This window comes from Ranitomeya imitator, chromosome 5, assembly GCF_032444005.1.
Source record: "Ranitomeya imitator isolate aRanImi1 chromosome 5, aRanImi1.pri, whole genome shotgun sequence".
Lineage (NCBI taxonomy): Eukaryota > Metazoa > Chordata > Amphibia > Anura > Dendrobatidae > Ranitomeya > Ranitomeya imitator.
In genome coordinates, this window is record NC_091286.1 from 131,984,385 (window position 1) to 132,006,897 (window position 22,513).

Below are 22,513 nucleotides of genomic sequence, written 5' to 3' on the forward strand. Positions count from 1 at the left end.
GATGGGGGCCCCCTGTCAGCATCACAGAACAGCAGTGGGGGAAGGTAAAGTGATATGAACAACTAGAAGGTAGAGAGGGCAGGGAGAGCACAGCTGTGTGGGGCAAACAAGAAAGCAGCTTTTGTTGGGATGGAGGACAAGAGTCAGGACAGAGACATAAACAGGAAGCTCCAGTACTCACTTCAGGCCACTGTGTTCCTCTGGAGCCTCCCCTCCCCCTCCTGACAGTGCCGACCACAGAGCTAAGTGCTTGGCTTGGAGCAGTGCAGGAGCCAGAGGACACCACTTCCAGTAGCACTTTCTTCACTGCCAGCAGTAGCTTCAGCAGTGACTGCACAGCTCTCCTGGCCACATGCTGCAGCAGCCTGACCCCTCCATGCTGGTGGACGGGGCTTACTGCTGTCAGGCTCCAGGAGCAGCGTCAGTGAAATGTCTGCTGAGCCTCCCTCCTCCCATCCTACTAGCCAGAGACTCCGGGGAGGGAAGAGATCCAGCCCGCACCCTGCTCTCATGCTGCAGTCTGAGCCAATGATCCCCACCATTACACCAGCCAATGCAGGAGCTCAGCTTTTCTCTCTTCTTCTGATGGGCGGGGAGAGGTGGAGCCTAAATCCGGCATGCAGCGATGCTCAGAAGAGAGAGACTGTCTGAGTCAGGGGCCCACCGGGGGATCCTCCGGTACCCCGGTGGGCCAGTCCGAGCCTGCAGGAAGGTTTATTACAGTTTAAAAACCTCCAGCAAATAATCAGAAAACAGCTTCTTCTCTGGCAAAGTTAGCAAAGAAATAAAACAGTCTATATGGCAGCAGAATGTTCAGCAATGTGGGCTCACCCATTTACAATTAGGGTTGCTCCTAGTTAACTTCCAGACAAAACTGACCAGCAAATAATAGGTCTTTCCACCTTCACCCCCAAACAATACTGAGGCATCTCAGCTGCCTTAAATAGACTGTTCAAACTTTGAAGTGAAGATATGGAAATGATCAGTCCCACCCAATTCTTCTGGCCATTCATAAAACCCAGACCCAAGATCAGAGCCGAATGTCACACAGCCGAATGTCATTGGAGTCAATGGGAGTAAAATTTACCAAATATGTTCGGGACCGATCATCAAACATAATTTAGGCACAAATAGGGTACCAATATGGCACGAATATGGCAAATTCAGATTCGGCAACCAATTCCGAACGTACTCACATAACACAAGCTACTAACTGTAATGTTTGAAACTGTGGTGCCAATACTCTTCAAGTCATTGACCAGGTTCTCCCATGTAGTTTTGGGCTGATTCCTAACCTTTCTCAGAATCATCCTTAACCTACAAGGCGAGATCTTGTATGGAGCCAAAGAGCAAGGAAGATTGACAGTCATCTTGTGTTTCTTCCATATTCTAAAAATTGTGCCAACAGTTGTTGCTTTCATACCAAGCTGCTTGCCTACTGTCCTGTAGCCCATCGCTGCCTTGTGCAGGTCAACTATTTTGTCCCTGGTGTTCTTAGACAGCTCTTTGGTCTTGGCCATGGTTGAGAGGTTGGAGTTGAATCATACAATGTGATTTTGTGTTTTTTTTTTTGTAGAAACTGTCTCTCTCACAGTTGAAGTGTACTACAATACAAATTACAGACCTCTCCATTCTTTGTAGGTGGCAAAAAAACTTGCAAAATCAGCAATGTATCAAATACTTTCCCCACTGTATATGCAAATGAGGAGGCTTCTGTAAACCCTTGGCATGACCAAGAGTTCAGAGCAAAGCACCTTTACGCTTCCTTCAATTTGCATACTAAACAGTTCCCATACGTCTAATTTACAGTGGTTGCATGATCAAGGCGTTCGCTGCCTGACATTAACCAAGGAGCTGCTCATATACAGTGACTATGAAGGAGTCGGTAGCATGTTCACCATCGCATATCATTGCGCTAAATATTTTACCATTTTTGTCCTCCAAATAATTTTTTTGTAGTGTCATAGCATAGTTATTGACACAATTTTGGTGGGTACAAAAAAATCCAGGCCACATATTTAACAGTGTGCTATCTCCGTCAGAAGCCTGATCTATCTGTGGCCTACAAATTGTGGCATTTCAGGCCTACATTCTCCTTTTTTGCTTGTGTCTTACCATAATTCTATACGGTATTTTTCGTTAAAAAAACAAACATACAGGCCACATATTGAACAGTCTGGTATCTCCGTCAGATGCCTGGTCTATCTGTGGGCTAAAAATTGTGTCATTTGAGCTCTCCTTTGAACTGGTTTTCCTGTGTCTTACCCTAGTTATTAACAACATTTAAAAAAAAGAAAAAAAAATGTACCTACATTCCAGAGAAACTGTGGTTTTTACGCACACTGATCACATAGAAGTTTGCTCCAAATTCAGCCATTTGTAGTGAACGCGGAAAATATTTCCATGTCCATTTAAAATGGACAAGGCGCGTGGCAAGGCGCGTGGCAAGGTACGGGGAATTGGACGTGATGCTGATGCTGCGTGCAGAGGCCGAGGCCATGGGCAAGATGAAAGTGGGCCACAACAAACGCCCACATCTTCTCGCTTGACCTTCCTGTCACAATTACTAGGGTACCGCAGCACACCACTGTTGAACCCAGAGCAGTGTCAAAAGGATGTTGGTTGGATAGCGGATAATGCTTCCAGTCACTTTGCCACCACCACCACCACCAGGTCTTCCACACGGTGAAGTCTGAGTAGCCGTGAGTCTGGTCTGCATATTACTCACCCTCACCCTCCTTCCTCCCACCATGCCGAGTGCCCGGAGACAACTGATCCTACACTTGGACACTCTGAAGAGCTATTCACTTTTCCATTTATAGATTCGGAACTCTTGGCCAGTCCACTTGAAGTAGGGCAAGATGAGATTTCATGTAGCGATACCCAAAGATTTGAGAAGCCACGGTCACACGAAGGTGACGGTAGGAAAGTGTCACAAGAGGTGGACGATGACGAGACACAATTACCAGAAAGTCAGGAGGAGGAGCAGGGTGTGGATGTGGAAGATTAGGTGTTGGATGGTACAGTAACTGACCCAACCTGGCAGGAGGACATGCAGAGTGAGGAAAGCAGCACACTTAGGGAAGGAGGCATTGCACCCCAATAGGCAAGAAGAAGTAGTGTGGTGGCTGCAGACAGAAGGCGTGCATCCGTTCCCTGAAACACCAACTTGACGGAAGTTGCCATTCCAACTTTTCGGTCTTCCCGAGTCTGGTTGTTTTTTAAAGACTTTGCCGATAACCCCAAACAGGCCATTTGCACCACCTGCCATGCACACATCAGCAGGGGTAGCAAAACTACCAGCCTGACTACCACCAGCATAATCAGGTACATAGCAGCAAAGCACCCAACTTTGTGGGCCGAACCCCAGGCTCCAGGAACAGTGTCTGCGGTTAACACCACTGCTCCTTCCACTGTTTTGCGTGCAAGCCAATCCCCTGGCCATGGAGCATGCGAAGATGCCTCGTGCCCTGCACCTGTCATTTGCCACAGTCAACTAGCACCATCTTCAAGCATGCCCACGACCTTGTCCCAGTGCAGCCTTCAGTTGTCCATACCACAGTCATTGGAACGCAAGCGGAAATACACAGCCAACGCCCCACAGGCCACAGTACTAAATTCACACATTTCTCATCTTCTTGAGGTCGAAATGTTGCCTTTTAGGCTCATGGAGATGGAAGCTTTCTGCAACCTGATGGCAGCGGCCATCCCAAGGTACTTGGTCCCCAGCCGCCACTATTTCTCCCTGTGTGCCATACTGGCATTACACAAGCACGTGTAACACAACATTACCTGTGCCCTCAACAATGCTGTTACTGGGAAAGTCCACCTAACCACGGACACGTGGACAAGTTCTTGTGAGCAGGGAGGGTGCATCTCACTGACAGCACACTGGGTTAACATAGTGGAATCCAGGACCCAGTCGGACCTTGGGATGGAACACGTCCTCCTGATGCTGAGGATTATGGGCCCCACGTCAGTCTGGGTTACCCACACAGTGTACATCTCCTGCACCTCCTCCCCCTCCTCAGCCTCCATCTCTGAAATGAGTGCATCAATCAGAAGCTGGAAGCACTGTAGTACTGCTTCAGCTAAGTGGCAACAGGCTGTGCTGAAGCTAATCTGCTTAGGTGACAAACCGCACAATGCAGAAGAGTTGTGGACAGCTCTGAAAGAGCAGTCAGATTTGTGGCTGACACAGCTGAACCTACAGCCAGGCATGGCCGTGTGTGACAATGGCTGGAACCTGATGGTGGCTCTGAGGCGAGGTGAGCTCACACACGTACCATGCCTGGCCCATGTCTTTAACCTCGTCATTCAACGGTTTCTCAAAAGCTACCCGGAGCTGCTGGATCTGCTTGTGATAGTATGCTGCCTGTGTGCCCATTTTAGAAAGTCAGCTACAGCTTCAGCCGCCCTTGTCGTGCTTCAGCAGTGGTTGCAGCTTCTGGATCACCGACTGGTGTGTGATGTCCCCATGCATTGGAACTATACACTGCATATGTTGGAAAGGATTTGTGGGCAGAAGAAGGCAGTTGTTGACTACCAGCAGTTCAGACTCCACACATAAGACCTCAGGAGTGGACATGGATGTCAGACATATGAATCATCCTACAAAACTTTGAGGACTCCAAAAAGATGGTGAGCGGCTATGATGTCATAATTAGCATCACCATCCCGATTCTCTGCATTCTGAAAAGCTCTCTACTCACAATGAAAGAGGATGCATTGCAGGCGGAGCATGAGGACATGGAGCAAGGAACCATACAGGGTGATTACACACAGCCCAAGCTCATTTTGTCCCAACGTGAATTGGTAGAGAATGTGGAAGAGGAGGAGGAGGAAGAACAGGAGCTACTTTCATAGTATAGACGGTACTGCAAGCACAAATGTCATACCGTCTGTTCAGCATGGCTGGCCTGAGGACAGGGAGGAGGAGGACAGCATGGTGAGTCGTCCTGTTCATGAGGACATGGAAGTGTTGCCTGTTAGCAGTCTGGCACACATGGCTGACTTTATGTTGTGCTGCCTGTCATGTGACCCTTACATTCTGAAAATTTTTGGAGACACTCATTACTGGTTGGTGACACTTCTAGACCCACGCTAAAAGGAGAACTTTCAATCTCTTCTTCCAGAGGCAGACAGATGTACTAAAATGGTGAATTACCAGAGGGCACTTGTTGCGGAATTACTAAAAAAATTCCCATCTGAGAATGCTGGCAGCAGACGTCATAGTTCATTGGCCAAACAAGGTGTACAGGCGAGAGAGAAACAACTCCAATCCAGCAGAGGCAGGGGAACACTGGCAAAGTTCTTGGAGAGTTTTCTCAGACCCTCCCATTGCCCTGGCACAGAAGCAAGGGGTACTGTCACAAGGAGTGCAACGTTTTGGAAAATGGTGAGGGAGTACCTTGCTGACCGCAGCAACGTCCTCCGTGATTCCTCTGTGCCTCTTAATTATTGGGTATCCAAGCTAGACACGTGGCATGAACTGGCTCTACACCTTGGAGGTCCTGGCCTGCCCTGCTGCTAGCATTTTGTCAGAGTGGGTTTTTAGTGCCGCTGGTGGAATTATAACTGATAACCGCATCCGCCTGTCAACTGAAAATGCTGACAGGCTGACTCTTATAAAAATGAACACGGCACATAGTGTATGGGCATTCCAAATATAGAAGACCCGCTCCTTTAAATTGGGAATAGATTCTCAGGAGGACATCCTCCACGTCTCTTCAGACACCACCACCAGTAGAACACGAGGGTGAATGTCTTCCGTGATGCAACAGTCACTCTATTTTTTGGCAAGGGTGTTTTATGATACCCGTAACTAATTAAATTAAAACAAAATGTGTACCCCCAGAGGGAAATGTTTGTCAGCCCATACACTTAGTGTATGGGCATTACAAGTATAGGAGACCTGATCTTTTATAATAGGAACTTTTTTTATTAGGCCCTCCTCCACATCTCTTTCACGGGGCATTGGAGTGCCTCCTAATTTTTTGCAGGCCTTGCATTCACTGCATAGGCAAACACTATGGGAGACCCACTTCCTAATAATGGGAACATTGTTTTCAGGAGGCCCACCTCTACCTCTCTTCCAAGTCTTATTGGGGTGCGTGTTACTTTCATGCAGGGCAGGCCTTGCATGTAATGCATAAGCTAACAGTATGGCAGTACCGAATGAAAAAAATGGGAACTTTGCTTTCATGTGGCCATCCAGTACGTGGGCTCAAAGGCTTATTGGGGTGTGTGTAACCTTGGTGCAGGGTAGGCCTTGCATTCAATGCATAAGCAAACAGTATGGCAGTACCAAATTCCCAATAATGGGAACTCTGGTTTCATGTGGCCATCTAGTACGTCTGTTCAATGGGTTGTTGGGGTGCATGTAACTTTGGTGCAGGGCAGGCCTTGCATTCAATGCATAAGCAAACAGTATGGAAGTACCAAATTCATAATAATGGGAACTTTGGTTTCATGTGGCCATTCAGGATGTCTGTTCAATGGGTTGTTGGGGTGCATGTAACTTTGGTGCAGGGAGGCCTTGCATTCAATACATAAGCAAACAGTATGGAAGTACCAAATTAATAATAATGGGAACTTTGGTTTCATGTGGCCACTCAGTACGAGGGCTCAAAGGCTTATTGGAGTGTGTGTTACTTTGATGCAGGGCAGGCCTTGCATTCAATGCATAGGCTAACTTTATGGCAGTACCGAATGAAAAAAATGGGAACTTTGGTTTCATGTGGCCATCCAGTATGTGGGCTCAAAGGTTTATTGGGGTGCGTCTTACTTTGGTGCAGGGCAGGTCCTGCATTCAATGCATACGCTAACAGTATGGCAGTACCAAATTCCTAATAATGGGAACTTTGGTTTCATGTGGCCATCCAGGAGGTCTGTTCCAAGGGTTATTGGGGTGCATGTAACTTTGGTGCAGGGCAGGCCTTGCATTCAATGCATAGGCAAACACTAAACCTGGGAGTCAGAAATGCTTCCAGGGGCATTCCCCGTGATGTTCCCTTGACAGTTGAACATGGTTTCCATCATTGTCAGACGTTTGTAGACCTTAAAAGGACCCCCGGGGGAAATCGAGGTAAAAATGCTTGGGTTTCCCATAGACTTACATTGAGCTTGTTTTTCTGGCTGAGTACCCGAGTATTACAAATTGCTCGACCCGAGCAACGAGCACCTGAGCATTTTAGTGCTCACTGATCACTGCTCTTTACCAGATGCAATACTCTAAAGAAAATGTCATGATATTTATTTTAAAAAATGTAGTGGTTTATAGGATTATCCACCAAAAAGCATCATTGCAGCAAAACATAAAATAAATAAAATAGTTACCCGGAGATTGTCCATTTGTCCATATCAAAGTTTGTTCCCATCTTTCCTGAGATCCTGAATGGTAAATGGTTTCTTTCTCTGTCAAAAGCATGGTAGAAGTCCATTAAGAAGCACGTGACTAACGCACATATCAGCTGACCATCTGATGTCTGTGTGAAGTGTGAACGAAGTGTCCAAAGAGAGCGAAGAGAGCCCAGAGAACCCCCCTTCCTGTGGGTCATGTGTTCTATGCGTCCCACAGAGTACATGTTCTCTCTATATGGTGTTAACTTCTAATCTGAGCTAAATATACAGGAATAATACATGTAATGTCAGCAAAAGGCAATGTGCTCAATGCAGAATTTAGTGTAATAAGAATAAATCAATAACTAATAATTAATATTTAACAATTCCCCTTTTGAGGGTGACAGACATTAATTGGAACCCTCAATGTAGATCAGCTCATCATAATAATATCTTCTTTCTTCTTTGGCAAAATAATTTAATCTCCATAATAGTAATAATAATAATGTTAATAATAATGTCAGATTTTTTTTATACGTACTCAATAACACAATGATGTGAATTCATGTTATGGTAAGCCATGACTAATATTCATATAAAATGTATCATTATACAGGTCTGATCATCTTCATCTGATGTCATCTGGTCTTCATCTTGTTGTCTTCCGTCTTCTTCTTGTTTATTTTAAAACAGTCTTTATATGATAATTCCTTTGAAATAAATGATATCATGTAGATATTGTAGAGACATGTCATGTGTCATGTGTCAATCAAAGTCCATAAATTTACATGCTTATTAGAAAAGAAAGTCTGTAGATGAAGTGTAGCTTTAATATCTCTGCAGTGTCACCTTTAAAGACCTAGACTTACATTGGCTTGCCTTGGATATTTCTGGAATCCTCCACGTCATCGGCACTGGTTTTGGAACAGGTGTGACATCTTTGGTCAGCACAGCAAGGGTTAAAATGACTCTTCCTTGCTACACATAGCACCATAATCCTGTCCTTAGTCCTAGTCCTGAGGCTGTGTCTCATAGCTTTAGCTGCTAACTGCAATGATACAGGTTGTTGGTTTGATTCACTGAGAGAACAGATCACAAAAAAGAAGAGAATTCTTTAGTAAACTAATGTAAGTTTGGTCAGAACAGAGATGCTGTCCCAGCCACCCAAAGAGGAACAACACAACAATGAAAAAAGAAATCTCATGGAGAGAGTGAGTGGAAGTCGGGACAAAGCCCTGAAATCGGGACAGTCCCACTAATTGTGAGATGGTTGGAAGCTATGCATGTACAGTGGCCATTATAAAGGGGTTAATAGATCCTCTTTTCATTTTAAATTTGCAAATTACCATATATACTCGTGTATAAGCCGAGATTTTCAGCACAATTTTTTGTGCTGAAAACGCCCCCTCGGCTTATACATGAGCCAATTGTCCAGAACGCTGGTGGGGGGACCTGCATCTCTGTTATTACGGCGCCGGCAGCTCTCCTCTCCTGTGCTGAGCGGTCACGTGGTAGCGCTCATTAAGGTAATGATTATGGATGCATCTCTACTACCATAGGCATGGTGTGCATGTTCATCATTACCTTAATGAGCGGTACCACGTGACCGTTGAGCAGAGGAGAGGAGAGCCGCCATCGCCGGACAGCGAAGATGCAGGGACGGAGATGCAGGCACGAGGAGGGTGAGTATGATGGGGGGCAATGTGAGCCATGCACACAACCAGGGGAAGTGGGGCCGAGCAACGCGGGATCCGGGAGCTGAGCAATGCAGACCGGGGGAGCTGAGTAATACGAGATCGGGGGAGCTGAGCAATGCAGGATCGTGGGAGCCATACATATATAGTGCCCCCAGACGCAGGGCCGTGAGTTACTCGGTACCGGTCCTCTCTGGCTCAGTTCTGGGGCTGTCACGGTGGCTGGACCCGGTCCGTGACCCTGCTAAGGGGCGTCCAATAAAAGGGATGATGAAAATCGGCTAAGGTTTCGTGACGCCACCTGTGGTATTTGGTCAGGGTGACCGACGCTGCTTGGGGTCCACTGGGGTGTTGTTATGGCAGCTAGATGGTATGCCTTCCCACAGGTGAAGTATGTCCCCAGGGCTTCCCAATAGTGTAGGTGGCGATGGTGTGAGGTGCAGTCAATAAGGAGGACACAGAGTTGCAGTCTCTTTACCTCTTTACTGGTGACTTCAGGATCCTCAATCCAGAGCACTGTTAACAGGGCTGTCTGAGACTGGCCGGTCCGATGGCACATCCAGAGTTCCCTTTGCAGGTGGAAATCGTTGCCTACCACTAGCGCCTGTGTGTTGTAGTGCTTCCCTGCTGAGCATTCAGGATAGTCCTCACAACTTCTGTTCTCGTTCTTTCTCATTCTTTCTAGTTCTCTCTCCATCCCTCAAGTTTGTTATGGCTAGGACGCACCCGTTTGACGGGAAGGCTCAGAGCTATTCTGGGACCCTAGAGACGCCCCTCTCCACGGTTGCCCCCTATGTCTGCTTAGGTGATGTATGGTAGACAGCCAACCTATAATTAACTGTCCTGAGGTATTTGAAGTAAGGCATAAAGTCAGTTACTTCCACGGTGTTCCGGTCACCGGCTACGCGCCTCAGTAGGATGTTGCCGTTCTCGGGGCACGACTCCTACTGGCTCTCCTTTGTGCTTGATCTCGTTTCTCATTGTCCACAATATCCTTCTCTTCGTGTCCTTTCTAAGGATACCGCCGCAAGGTAGTGCAGGCGCGGTTCTGTTGCTTTCTGTTCTTGTCTCTAAGTCTCTGCCAGGTTCCCACGCCTGACAGGGATCCCTCTGAAGTCTCCCCTGCAACACCCCCTGCCACGGGATGTTGCCTGGCCAAAACCCAGTCAGCTTCCCTTCTAACTTCCTATCCAACCCCTAGTTTTACCAGTGTGAGGAGTGGCCTAGTAAATAGAACCTTTTGCTACCCCTAGTGGCCGGAGTATGAAGTGTATACTGTGTGCTGGTGATACCTGGTCAGATGAACTCCTTTAGTGCCATCAGACGTACCATCACTCCCCTTAGTGGCAGAGCGACGTTACTGCAACGACCAGGTCTCTGGGGCGCTGCACATATAACAAGGGAGCCACACATACCAGGACAGGACAAGGGGAGCCACATACCATGACAGGATGAGGGGAGCCACATACCAGGACAGGACAGGGGGAGCCAAGCATAGCAGGACAGGGATGAGGGGACAATGCATATACTCGAGTCAATAAGCTTACCCAGTTTTCCGTGGCAAAAGTAGGTGCATCAGCTTATACTCGAGTATATACGGTAAGTATAATGAATGGAATGCATGTATTAACACATAGTTTTGATATATTTTCTTGTAAAATTATTACAGAAAAAAATCCAATGGAATCAGACATTCCAACACTAACCATGAGTCTATACTAATATATTGTACTAGCTATTGAACCCGTTCTACCCCCGGGTGGCGAGCATTTATATTGGTATATGGTCTCCATCATGTGCTGCTCCCATCCTGCGCCCGTTCTGTCATGCGCTGCTGCCATCCTGCACCCGTTCTGTCATGCGCTGCTGCCATCCTGCGCCCGTTCTGTCATGCGCTGCTGCCATCCTGCGCCCGTTCTGTCATGTGCTGCTGCCATCCTGCGCCCGTTCTGTCATGTGCTGCTGCCATCCTGCGCCCGTTCTGTCATGCGCTGCTGCCATCCTGCGCCCGTTATGTCATGCGCTGCTGCCATCCTGCGCCCGTTCTGTCATGTGCTGCTGCCATCCTGCGCCCGTTCTGTCATGTGCTGCTGCCATCCTGCGCCTGTTCTGTCATGCGCTGCTGCCTTCCTGCGCCCGTTCTGTCATGTGCTGCTGCCATCCTGCGCCCGTTATGTCATGCGCTGCTGCCATCCTGCGCCCGTTCTGTCATGCGCTGCTGCCATCCTGCGCCCGTTCTGTCATGTGCTGCTGCCATCCTGCGCCCGTTCTGTCATGTGCTGCTCCCATCCTGCGCCACTATTGTATTGTATGCCCCCGTATGCTGCTGCCATATAAAAAAAAAAATACCATACTCACCTATCGTCCGGCTCCACTGCAGGTGTGTGTTCAAGAAAATGGCGCCGGAAAGCGCGGACTGCGCAGGCGCCGATTCCGGCAGCAGGAATCGGCGCCTGCGCATTCCGCGCTCTCCGGCGCCATTTTCTTGAAGACACACCTGCAGTGGAGCCGGAGTGTGTCTTCAAGAAAATGGCGCCGGAAAGCGCGGACTGCGCAGGCGCCGATTCCGGCAGCAGGAATCGGCGCCTGGGCAGTCCGCGCTTTCCGGCGCCATTTTCTTTAACACACACTCCGGCTCCTCTGCTGTGACTGGACTCTGTCACAGCAGAGGAGACGGAGCCGCACGCAGCGCTGGAACGGAGGACAGGTGAATATACTTACCCTCCCTCCTGGCGCGTCCACGGTCCCTGACTCTGCGGTGGAGATCGCGGTATGCGTTCAGTGTGAACGCACACCGCGATCTCCCGGGAGCGTCGCTCTGTGAGGCCCAGACTGCGCCGGCGCTTGTGCCTGCGCAGTCTATAGAGGCTTCGGACAGAGTGACGCTCCCAGCGTTATATTATAGATATCATATTGACTGAGCTCTGGATAATGTTGTTTTAATAAAATACGGATCTAGCATTGTAATCTTCTGAAAGTGCTGTGAATTTCTTTCTTCAATATTTGAGCTGTGTAGACTTAAACACTTATATTCAATGGAAATTGAGAATGCGCAGGAGAAACGTATTGTACTGCTCACTAAGCAATCAGAATAAGTATTTTACACTGTCAAGTGATAAATTTCCTCCTGTCTTACATAATTTCTCTTTCAATAAAGACTGATTTAAGAACCATTTTCTTGATTAAAGGTAATTCTATAGGTTCTGTTACACATCATTAAAATTACCCTCAACTCCATCTCAGCACATTCAATCTTGGAGAGATCTATTTGTTAACAAATGCAAAAAAAATATAGTTGGAAGTTAAAGGGGTTGTACAAGATTAGAAATAAAAAAAGACTAACTTTTTACAGTAACCGCAACATTCTGGTACTTTGCCTATGTCTGGCATTGCAGCTATGCCTCTTTCAAGTAAATGAAGTGGAAAACCAACTTTGTTGAGCCTTCTAATTTTTAGCAGTTCTAGAGTTAAACAACAAGGTGTATAGTCACATATAACTTACACTCTACATGCATAAAAAATGGCACGTGTGGCCGTGATCTTTATAAAACAACTAATGGCTGCTTAATTCCACTAAGAACCATTTAGATTCCAAATGGGACTTCTTGGCACTTTCCCACATTATGTCATATGAGGGTGGTAGGTGGTCACAGTGACAAAAATTGGTTAAAAATAGTTTTAACAAAATGTTTACTTTTTTTTTTTTTATTTACTCACAGTGGCTTAATTATCTTATAAATCTAATATGCAGTCCCAGATCTTGGTGGTTGCTATTCAGGCACAACAGTAGTAGCTGAAAATCCAGGACACAACTTGTACAGTCTTTAGGTTGCAACAATTATAACCCTCTCAGGTGCCTACCATCAGACCAATGTTGCTTCATACAGATATTCATTCTCTGTAGTGAACCATCCAGGCATTAAGGACTTTATGTATCTGACATTCTAGGTCTCTCTCTTGAACTGATGTCTTTTATAGTCCCAGCACACATCTCAAAACTCACCTTGCTCTAGGCTGACAATGCTCTCCACCTACACCACTAGGCCTCCTTCACAGATCCATGAAAAACCGGTACTGGTGCCATCAGTATGTCATCAGTGTGCCATCATTGTTGCATCAATGCTTCATCTGTTTTCCCGTGTTTACCATCAGCGTTTTTTCCGGTATGGTTAAAGAAAGAAATAAATTACAAAGATTCTCCTATTTATTATTATTATTATTTATATAGCACCATTGATTCCATGGTGCTGTACATAGAATGGGATACATACAAATTACAGATATCACTTACAGTAAGCAGACTAACAATTACAGACTGATACAGATGGGTGACGACCCTGCCCTTGCGGGCTTACATTCTACAGGATGGTGGGGATGGAGACAATAGGTTGAGGGTTGTAGGAGCACCGGTGTTGGTTAGGCGGTAGCTTCAGTAGTGGCGAGGAGGCAGCAGGGTCAGTGCAGGCTGTAAGCTTTCCTGAAGAGGTGGGTTTTCAGGTTCTGTCTGAAGGATCCGAATGTGGTTGATAGTCGGATGTGTTGGGGCAAAGAATTCCAGAGGATGAGGGATATTCTGGAGAAGTCTTGGAGGCAGTTGGGTGAGGTGCGGATAAGTGTGGAGGAGAGAAGGAGGTCTTGGGAGGACCGTAGATTACATGAGGGAAGATATCGGGAGATTAGTTCAGAGATATATGGAGGAGACAGGTTATGGATGGCTTTGTAGGTCAGTATTAATAATTTGAACTGGAAACGCTGAGGGAATGGGAGCCAGTGAAGAGATTTGCAGAGAGGGGAAGCAGAGGAGTAGCAAGGGGAGAGATGAATTAGTTGGGCAGCAGAGTTAAGGATGGACTGGAGAGGTGCAAGGGTGTTAGCAGGGAGGCCACAGGAAAGAATGTTGCAGTAGTCAAGGCGGGAGATAATCAGGGCATGCACAAGCATTTTAGTAGATTGACAGTTAAGGAAAGGACGCATTCTGGAGATATTTTTGAGCTGGAGGCGACAGGAGGTGGAATAAGCTTGGATGTGCGGTTTAAAGGACAGGGCAGAGTCAAGGGTTACTCTGAAGCAGCAGACTTCCGGTACAGGGGAAAGCGTGATGTCGTTAATTGCAATAGATAGGTCAGGTATGGAAGATCTATGAGATGGAGGAAAGATGATGAGTTCAGATTTTTCCACATTGAGTTTGAGGAAGCGAGAGGAGAAGAAGGAGGATATGGCTGATAGACACTCCGGGATTCTGGGCAGCAGAGAGGTGACGTCTGGGCCAGAAAGGTAGATCTGAGTGTCATCAGCATAAAGGTGGTACTGGAATCCATGGAACTTTATGAGTTGTCCCAGGCCAAGTGTGTAGATTAAGAAGAGTGGGGGTCCTAGAACAGAGCCTTGGGGGACTCCAACAGAGAGAGGGTGGGATGAGGAGGTAGTGTGGGAGTGGGAGACGTTGAATGTGCAGTTGGAATGGTATGAGGAGATCCAGGATAGAGCAAGATCTTTGATGCCAAAGGAGGAGAGGATCTGTAGTAGGAGGCAGTGGTCACCTGTGTCAAAAGCAGAGGACAGGTCTAGAAGGAGGATTATAGAGTATTGTCCATTAGCTTTGGCTGTAAGTAGGTCATTAGTGATTTTGGTCAGGGCTGTCTCAGTTGAGTGATAGGGGCAGAAACCAGATTGTAGATTGTCAAAGAGCAAGTTAGATGAGAGGTGGGAGGAAAGTTCAGCGTGGACGTGTTGCTCCAGGAGTTTGGAAGCAACGATATTGGGCGATAGCTGGACATAGTTGTTGGGTCGGGGGTTGGCTTTTTAAGGATAGGCGTGATTGTGGCATGTTTGAAAGCAGAAGTGAAGGTGCCAGAAGTTAGTGATAGGTTGAAGAGGTGGGTTAGGGATGGGATAAGTGTGTTGGTGAGGTTCAGGAGGAGGTGGGATGGGATGGGGTCAATCGCACAGGTGGTGAGGTGCGATTTGGAGAGGAGACAATTAAGCCCCCCTTCAGTGATCTTGGAGAGGGAGGTTATGGGGTTTGGGCACTGGTCTGGTATACAAAGGGGTTGTGGTCGTTGAACAATGAAGACTTGCCTTGTTTGGTCAATTATTTTTAAAGTGTGTGGCAAAGTCCTCAGCAGAGATGAGGGAGGTTGGAGAGGGCAGTGGGGGGCAGAGGAGGGAGTTAAAGGTTTTGAATAACTGTTTGGGACTGTAGAAGAGGGAGGATATGAGGGTTGTGAAATACACCTGTTTAGCAGAGGTGAGAGCAGATTTAAAAGCGAGTGTTGCCTGTTTGAATGCAGTGAAGTCGTCTTGCGAATGTGTTTTCTTCCAATGCTGCTCTACAATCCTGGACAGTTGCCAGAGCTTTTTAGTGGTGTTATTGTGCCAGGGTTGTCCATTGATACGTCACACTCTGCCATGAACAAGAGGGACGATCGTGTCAATAGCTGATGCGAGAGTGGCATTGTAGAAAGCAGTGGCACTGTGTGTGTTGTGGAGTGAGGATATGGATTCCAGTGGTAGGATAGAGTCAGAGAGTGTGTGGGTGTCTAGGTGTGCAAGGTTTCTGCGGGGGTGCGCATGTTGCTGGACATGGGTGACCGATGAGGAGGACAGGGATGAGAAAGTGAGCAGATGGTGGTTGGATAGAGTGAGAGGGGAGGTGGTGAAGTTAGATAGAGAGCAGAGACGGGTGAAGACCAGATCTACTTTGCAATGTTAAACACATTCAGCACACATACAGAACACGAATGTCATGTGTGCTGTACATGTTTTTTAGATTTGTATTGATCTTTGACATCCATGCTGCTGGAAAAAAATGGATATGTCTCCGTGTTTTTTTGCACGGACATGTGCATAGCAGCATAGGTTATAACGGATATGTGTAGTATCTGTGAAAAAAAATGAATGCAACATGTACTGGAAACACGGACTTGTGAAGGAGGCCTTAGCAGAAGCCAGAACCGAGTTCTGCAAATGGCTTTCTTTTGCACTGAGACTAAATCAGCCTTCAAGTTTCAAGCAAGAAATATATAATCACTGTCTGCTGTATGTGACAATCCTCAGGCTTATTTAAGGGATATCAAGGTGCTAACTCTCACCCAATAGATGTCACAAAAAGCTGTAGATAGACCCAGTATATAGAATCTTTATAGGCACCTACTAGCCTTTTCTAGCCTACAACCACCTATGCTCCTCAGATGAGTAAGCATAGTGTAGTGCCCTAATGCTCTTTCAGGTCCCAGGTCTAAATTTCTAAGTAAGCCAACCTCAGGTTCATTTTCATCACATGTGGACAAACTCCACTTTGGTCTTTTAGTGCCAAACCTTTCCATTTTTTTTCACTGAAAAATTAATATCAACATTTTGGCATAGCATTCAGAATCACCAAGCACATTACCACCTCAGTGTCAGGCTCTACTGGGGCTATGCTGATACTAGCACCTCCTTTTATTGGCTGACAGCTGAAAAACCAAAGACTCTTACTGCCAGCTATGGTGACAAAACATAATAGTGTCATCGAGGACCATTGCCATCCAGTCATAATCACATAAAACAGTATCATACATACACATAAACACATACATTATATTTACAAATGACGAAGAGAAGGTGTGCTGTGCCATGTTTCATCACATGCAGTCATGAACAATATATATACATTAAACAAAGACAGTGAACGGCATAAAAGAAGATATGTCCACTAAACTTATCACAAAAATATGCAAAGACATACTGATAGGAAATTTAGATTGTGAGCCCCAGTGGGGACAGAGATGATAATGTGTGCAAAAACTGTAAAGCGCTGCGGAATATGTTGGCGCTATAGAAATAAAGAGATCATTATTATTATTATTATTATTTCAAATCTTAAATAAATGAGAAAGTAGAACCAAATGCTGATAACTCCTTAAAGAAAGGTCCATGTACAGTATGGCGTTTCGGGGGTAGGCTTCTATAATGGTCATATTTTATAATTGAACTAGATAAGTAAATATAATACTCTTACCTTCTTATTTAAAAGTCAAGAGTCTCTAAAACCTACAGCACTGATGTCATTATTCACCCACATGTGCTGTGAGAAGCAATAACATATTACGGGAAAAATTTCTGCACACCCACCTTTTCAAAACACAAAGAAAGTAGACAGATTTTGAGAGAATTAATTCTTCTCTAAAGCAATGGTAATCACATACAATATTATACTTTGATTTTATGGAGATTTTCTGTAAAGCTAAATCTTACAATTTCACTATATGTGGTTTATTTTTCATTTTCAAACCATTTCATTGAACAAGGAAAATTAGCTTGAGAGCCATATATAAAATATGATGACAATCTCTTTACATCATGTAATATAATGTCCATGAACTTCCCCTACAACTGTAAAAAAGTAGGCATAATCTTAATAGCTAAATATGTTGATTTATTAATTTTGTTTTCATGTAAATTACTTTTTTTTTTCAGTGATGGATGGGCAGACAGAGATGAAGTCATAGATGGCTTTGAGCCTGAAGCAAACGGAGGGATTACCATAAAGCTTCAGTCTCCAGAGGTCAGATCCTTTGATGACTATTTTCTTAGTCTGCGTCTGGACACCAATTCACGAAACCCTTGGTTTGCTGAATTTTGGCAATACCGATTTCAGTGTCGTATTCCAGGACATCCTCAAGAAAATGTCAACTTTAAAAAGATCTGCAAAGGTAAGAGGATTATTCATTTAATTATTTCTGGGTTATTAAGTTCGTATATGCATGGAATTTTTGAGTGGTTAGTTCAAATAACAATTGTTTTACATCAATGTGTTCTATCTCAAAAAGCCATAATGTACAGTGTATGATGGGTTTATTTCCACAAACATCTAAAATATCTCCAATCCCAGTTGTTCCTGCAGCGTTCCATATAAATGCAATCCAGGCTGTTTAACTCAAGAATGATTGTTGCAGAAGCTAAGTGATTGACAGAAGAAGGGGCTCCCTCTGTCACCTCATCTGCCTCCCGCACACAAGGTTCCTTTTGAGGTTTCTCTGGCAGCCAGGGGACAAACAATGGTAGACCAAGAAAGACCTGCCTCTGGAGCTAAAATGACAAGCATAATACACTGCAGTGCAGTTGGAAGATACAATATTTCAAAAACCTGACCGGCACATCCAAACATAGACTCAGTGTGAACAGGTGCTGAACCTAGAGTAGCCAACTCGTATATAGTTAAGTAAATAAGGCAGCACACTGCAGCGCTAGAACATGCAAACTTGAAAAACGAAATTTGAACTGCATTACTGCACTAGAAATATGAAAAATGAGAGCGTTTAGCGCATAAAAATGGCCAATTTTATGTGTACCTGCCTAAGGCAAGTGTAGGACCTGGTATAAGAGAGATGCCGTAAAGGGGCTACCAGGTACACATAAAATTGGCCATTTTTATGCGCTAAACGCTCTCATTTTTCATATTTCTAGTGCAGTAATGCAGTTCAAATTTCGTTTTTCAAGTTTGCATGTTCTAGCGCTGCAGTGTGCTGCCTTATTTACTTAACTAGGAAGATACAATATGTCATGGATCTTCTAATTGTTTTATTGAGCAAAAATATAACAAAATATATACATTATGTATCATGACAATAAACATTAATATGCTATTTATACCTCACAATAAACACTGAAAAAAAAAAAATAAACAATGCTATCATGCTGTTTGCATATCTTACCTCCGAAATAAAATAGAATTAAAAAAATAAAAAGTCACATGTATTCCAAAATATCATAGATAAAAACTAACTGAATAAACTAAATATTGTGTCAATCAAGTCACCATTCAGTGATATTCAATAAGCAATGGGGCTGCATGACATGGATTTGCTGGGTCAATGCAGATGAGCTAACAGCATCGGAGTAATGGAATAATTATTAATATGGCTATCGACACAATTCTGCTCGTGAATCTACTTGTATAACATTACTGCACATCTTTAAGTGATTCATAAAATAGCTGATATTTTACTCCTCAATAAACTACTATTTACTCGTTAAATATTGTTTTTATGATGGCAATGGCTAAATGCGAGGGTGACATGATGTGTCTGATACATACGCCTCAGAACTTGAATGTCCAGTTGATTGAATAAAATATTATCATCCATTCCCTCTTAGTACACTTGAACATTTTGCTAATGTTCAGCACACCAGTTTTATTTTGTTAATCAATTTTTCAAAGTACATACTTATTTCTCATTTTTTACTATTCTTAATGGCTGGAAATTGCAGAATCCTAAGTGAGTGTATAAAAAAGAATTTATTTCTACCTTAAGTTATGATGTTTTCTTGCCGGAATTTAAGGTTCAGGAGAAATGTTACCATGGCAACCAGAATTTAAATATTCCGAACGAAGTTTAAAGATTTACAGAATTGATTCAAGGACATAATACTCACAATCAAAAAACTCTTTCGATTTAGCAGTTTAGCACTGGCCTTACTTAGTGTTATGTCATTTGAATGATTCTTATATGATTGTACACCCATATTGTAGTGAAACGAGGAAAGGAAGCAAATGTTTGATTTGCATGTGAAGTGACAAAATTTCTGAATGGATAAAAATGAATCAGATAATGTCCTTATTTTCAAAACTGGCACCCATTTCTACACATATAGATAAATACTGGCAACAATACATGAATCGTACCACGAAAGACAAATTATATAAATGAAGAGGGAAAAACATATTGAACTTATTTCCCAACTTTTTAACCATGGAGGATTCCTGCAGATTGTGTCCTGACTAGTGTTGAGCGATACCGTCCGATACTTGAAAGTATCGGTATCGGATAGTATCGGCCGATACCTGAAAAATATCCGATATCGCCGATACCGATATCCGATACCAATACAAGTCAATGGGACATCAAGTATCGGAAGGTATTCTCATGGTTCCCAGGGTGTGAAGGAGAGGAAACTCTCCTTCAGGCCCTGGGATCCATAGGGATGTGTAAAATAAAGAATTGAAATAAAAAATATTGATATGCTCACCTCTCCGGCGGCCCCTGGACATCACGCTGGTAACCGGCCGGCTTCTTTGTTTAAAATGAGCGCCTTCAGGACCTGCGAATGACGTCGCGGCTTCTGATTGGTCGCGTGCCGCCCATGTGACCGGCACGCGACCAATCAGAAGCCGCGACGTCATTCGCAGGTCCTTAATTCCTAGAATTAGGAGTTTTGTGAATGAGAATGACGTCAGGACTAGTGTTGAGCATTCCGATACCGCAAGTATCGGGTATCGGCCGATACTTGCGGTATCGGAATTCCGATACCCGATACTTGCGGTATCGGAATGCTCAACACTAGTCCTGACACTGCAAAACGTAACCAACACAAAGGTTTTAAAAGGTTAAGCACTTTCTTACTCAAAGTTCACTAACTTAATGTTTTAAAAAGTCATCAATCTTTTTCACATGTAATTACTCTGTGGAACCTCAAGTTTTTAATAAACCTTAGTTGAGAAAAACTTCTATACGCCAAATGACCATTTTATTAGATACATGACTGTTCACAATTAGAGGTTCTTTGTAAGGAAACTAGACATGTGGACCTGAAGCACAAAATAAAGTCAAATGAATACAGTTTCAGTGGATCAGTCTCAGAGTGAATCCACATTAGAATGGAAAAATGTAGAAATCTGAGTTACTCAAATTAGGTATGGTCATTGGTCCTAGACTAGCTGGGGACAGTATTTCTAGTGCAATATTGTTGAGAGTGTGCGGAGCATGGTGTGATCAAGAAAATATATCTCTCAAAAGGTGATCTTGTGGATTTAAACAATTTGTCAACAAAAAGTATCAGAGTAGGATGTGAGGAATTGTTCTTACAAAGCACAGATGGGTTACAGCAAGTGACTTTGCTGTCTGGTGGAAACAGAAAAGAAAGTCTTGATGTTAAAAAGAACACAAAAATTGGATCATAAAACAGTAGAAAAATGGGGCCTAGTAAAATGAATCCACTGTTCTCTTGCACCATGCTGATGGGATTGTTATAATTTAGCATGAAACAATTAATTATTTCAGTCAGGTGTCAACAGTTAAGGCTAGTAGAGGTAATGGTGTGGGGCAGGGCATGTCATAAATTTTAGCCATGGGGCAGGAACAAAGCAATGGCCCATGACAAGCCTATGCTTATTGGCCACTAATAGCGTATTGGAGTAAAAAGTGCCTAATTTATTGCACTGTGTGCCAAATTATTATGCAACTGAGTATTTTGACCATATAATCATTTTTATGCATATTTTCCAACTCCTAGCTGTATAACCATAAATGCTTATTGGTTTGAAGCAGATCAGGTAATGTGTATTTGTGTAATGAGGGATTGTGAGGCCTAAGGATATCAACAGCATTTATCAAGGTCTGCAGAATAATTAGGCAAAATGGGCAAAAAAAAAGAGATTTAACTGACTCTGAAAAGTCAAAAATTGTTAAAGTTCTTACACAGGGATGCTTCACCCTTGAAATTGCTAAGATATTGGACCGTGATCACAAACCATCAATTGTTTTGAGAACAATAAAATGTGAAGCAACTAGGAATCCATTATCCTCTAGGGCTATCATATTTGAGAACTGCAACCACCTTACACTGCCCAGAAGTACAATTCAGTGTTCAGAGGCATGGACAAGGTGAGGGGGACTAAAACCCGACCTCCACTGAATAAGACACAGAAGTGGTTCCAACGTTTCTGGTGGTGCCAGGTTCCTTTTTAATGTAGATTGTTATGAAGAGTGATCAGATGATTTGCAAAAAAATTGCAAAGCCATTCTTTTCAGTGATCTTCTCGTTAGGTTATAACAAAGTGAAGAGGGAGCTGATAACACTCTGCTATACTGATTTAATTATAACAGCAGGCTAGGTGCTTAAAAAAGAGTCTGGTACTTGAAATCATTGTCTTCTTCTGTAAACCATAGTTACCTGCAAGGAAACACATGCAGTCATCATTGATTTACATTCAAAAAATATTGCTGCTTTCAAGATTACCTCTAAATCAGTCATTTATTGACTCATCAACTTCAAATAAAGTGGTTAAATTGCTGTGAAGAGGGATGCAGAGGAATCATGGAAGTCCTGAAGGTGCCAGAACCATATCCTAAAAAGGATTTAGCTAAAACAATGGATGAACACCAGTGCAAAACTTGCTTAAGAATGCCAAGAGGCATGTGTCAGTGCATCTGAATGAACAGTGAAGCAAAGGCTTCCAGAGTTTGGCTTGGAGTTAAGAAGGGCTGCAAAGAAGTCCCCTATCTTCAAGGAAAACATCAAGGATAGACTGAAATTCTACAAGAAGTGCAGAGACTGAACTGTACAAATCAGTGGTAAAGTTATTTTATTTAATTAAGACTGTTATTGGGAAGAATGATTGAGCCTGGAGAAAAAAACTGAGCGAAAACATGAGTCCTGTGTCATGCCAATAGTAAAGTATCCTGAGACCATTCATGCACCGGGTTGCTTTTCATTTA

At 44.1% G+C, this 22,513-nt stretch overlaps 1 protein-coding gene across 4 annotated transcripts in view; it reads left to right on the top strand.

The window, feature by feature from the left end:
* Positions 1-22,513, top strand: part of GRM1 (glutamate metabotropic receptor 1) — a 487,741-nt gene that overhangs the window by 384,243 nt on the left and 80,985 nt on the right. For all 4 annotated transcript variants that reach the window (XM_069769157.1, XM_069769159.1, XM_069769158.1 and 1 more), the window contains exon 4: positions 17,493-17,728. In XM_069769157.1, the coding sequence (XP_069625258.1) occupies positions 17,493-17,728 (236 nt within the window). The remainder of the gene's footprint in view (positions 1-17,492; positions 17,729-22,513) is intronic.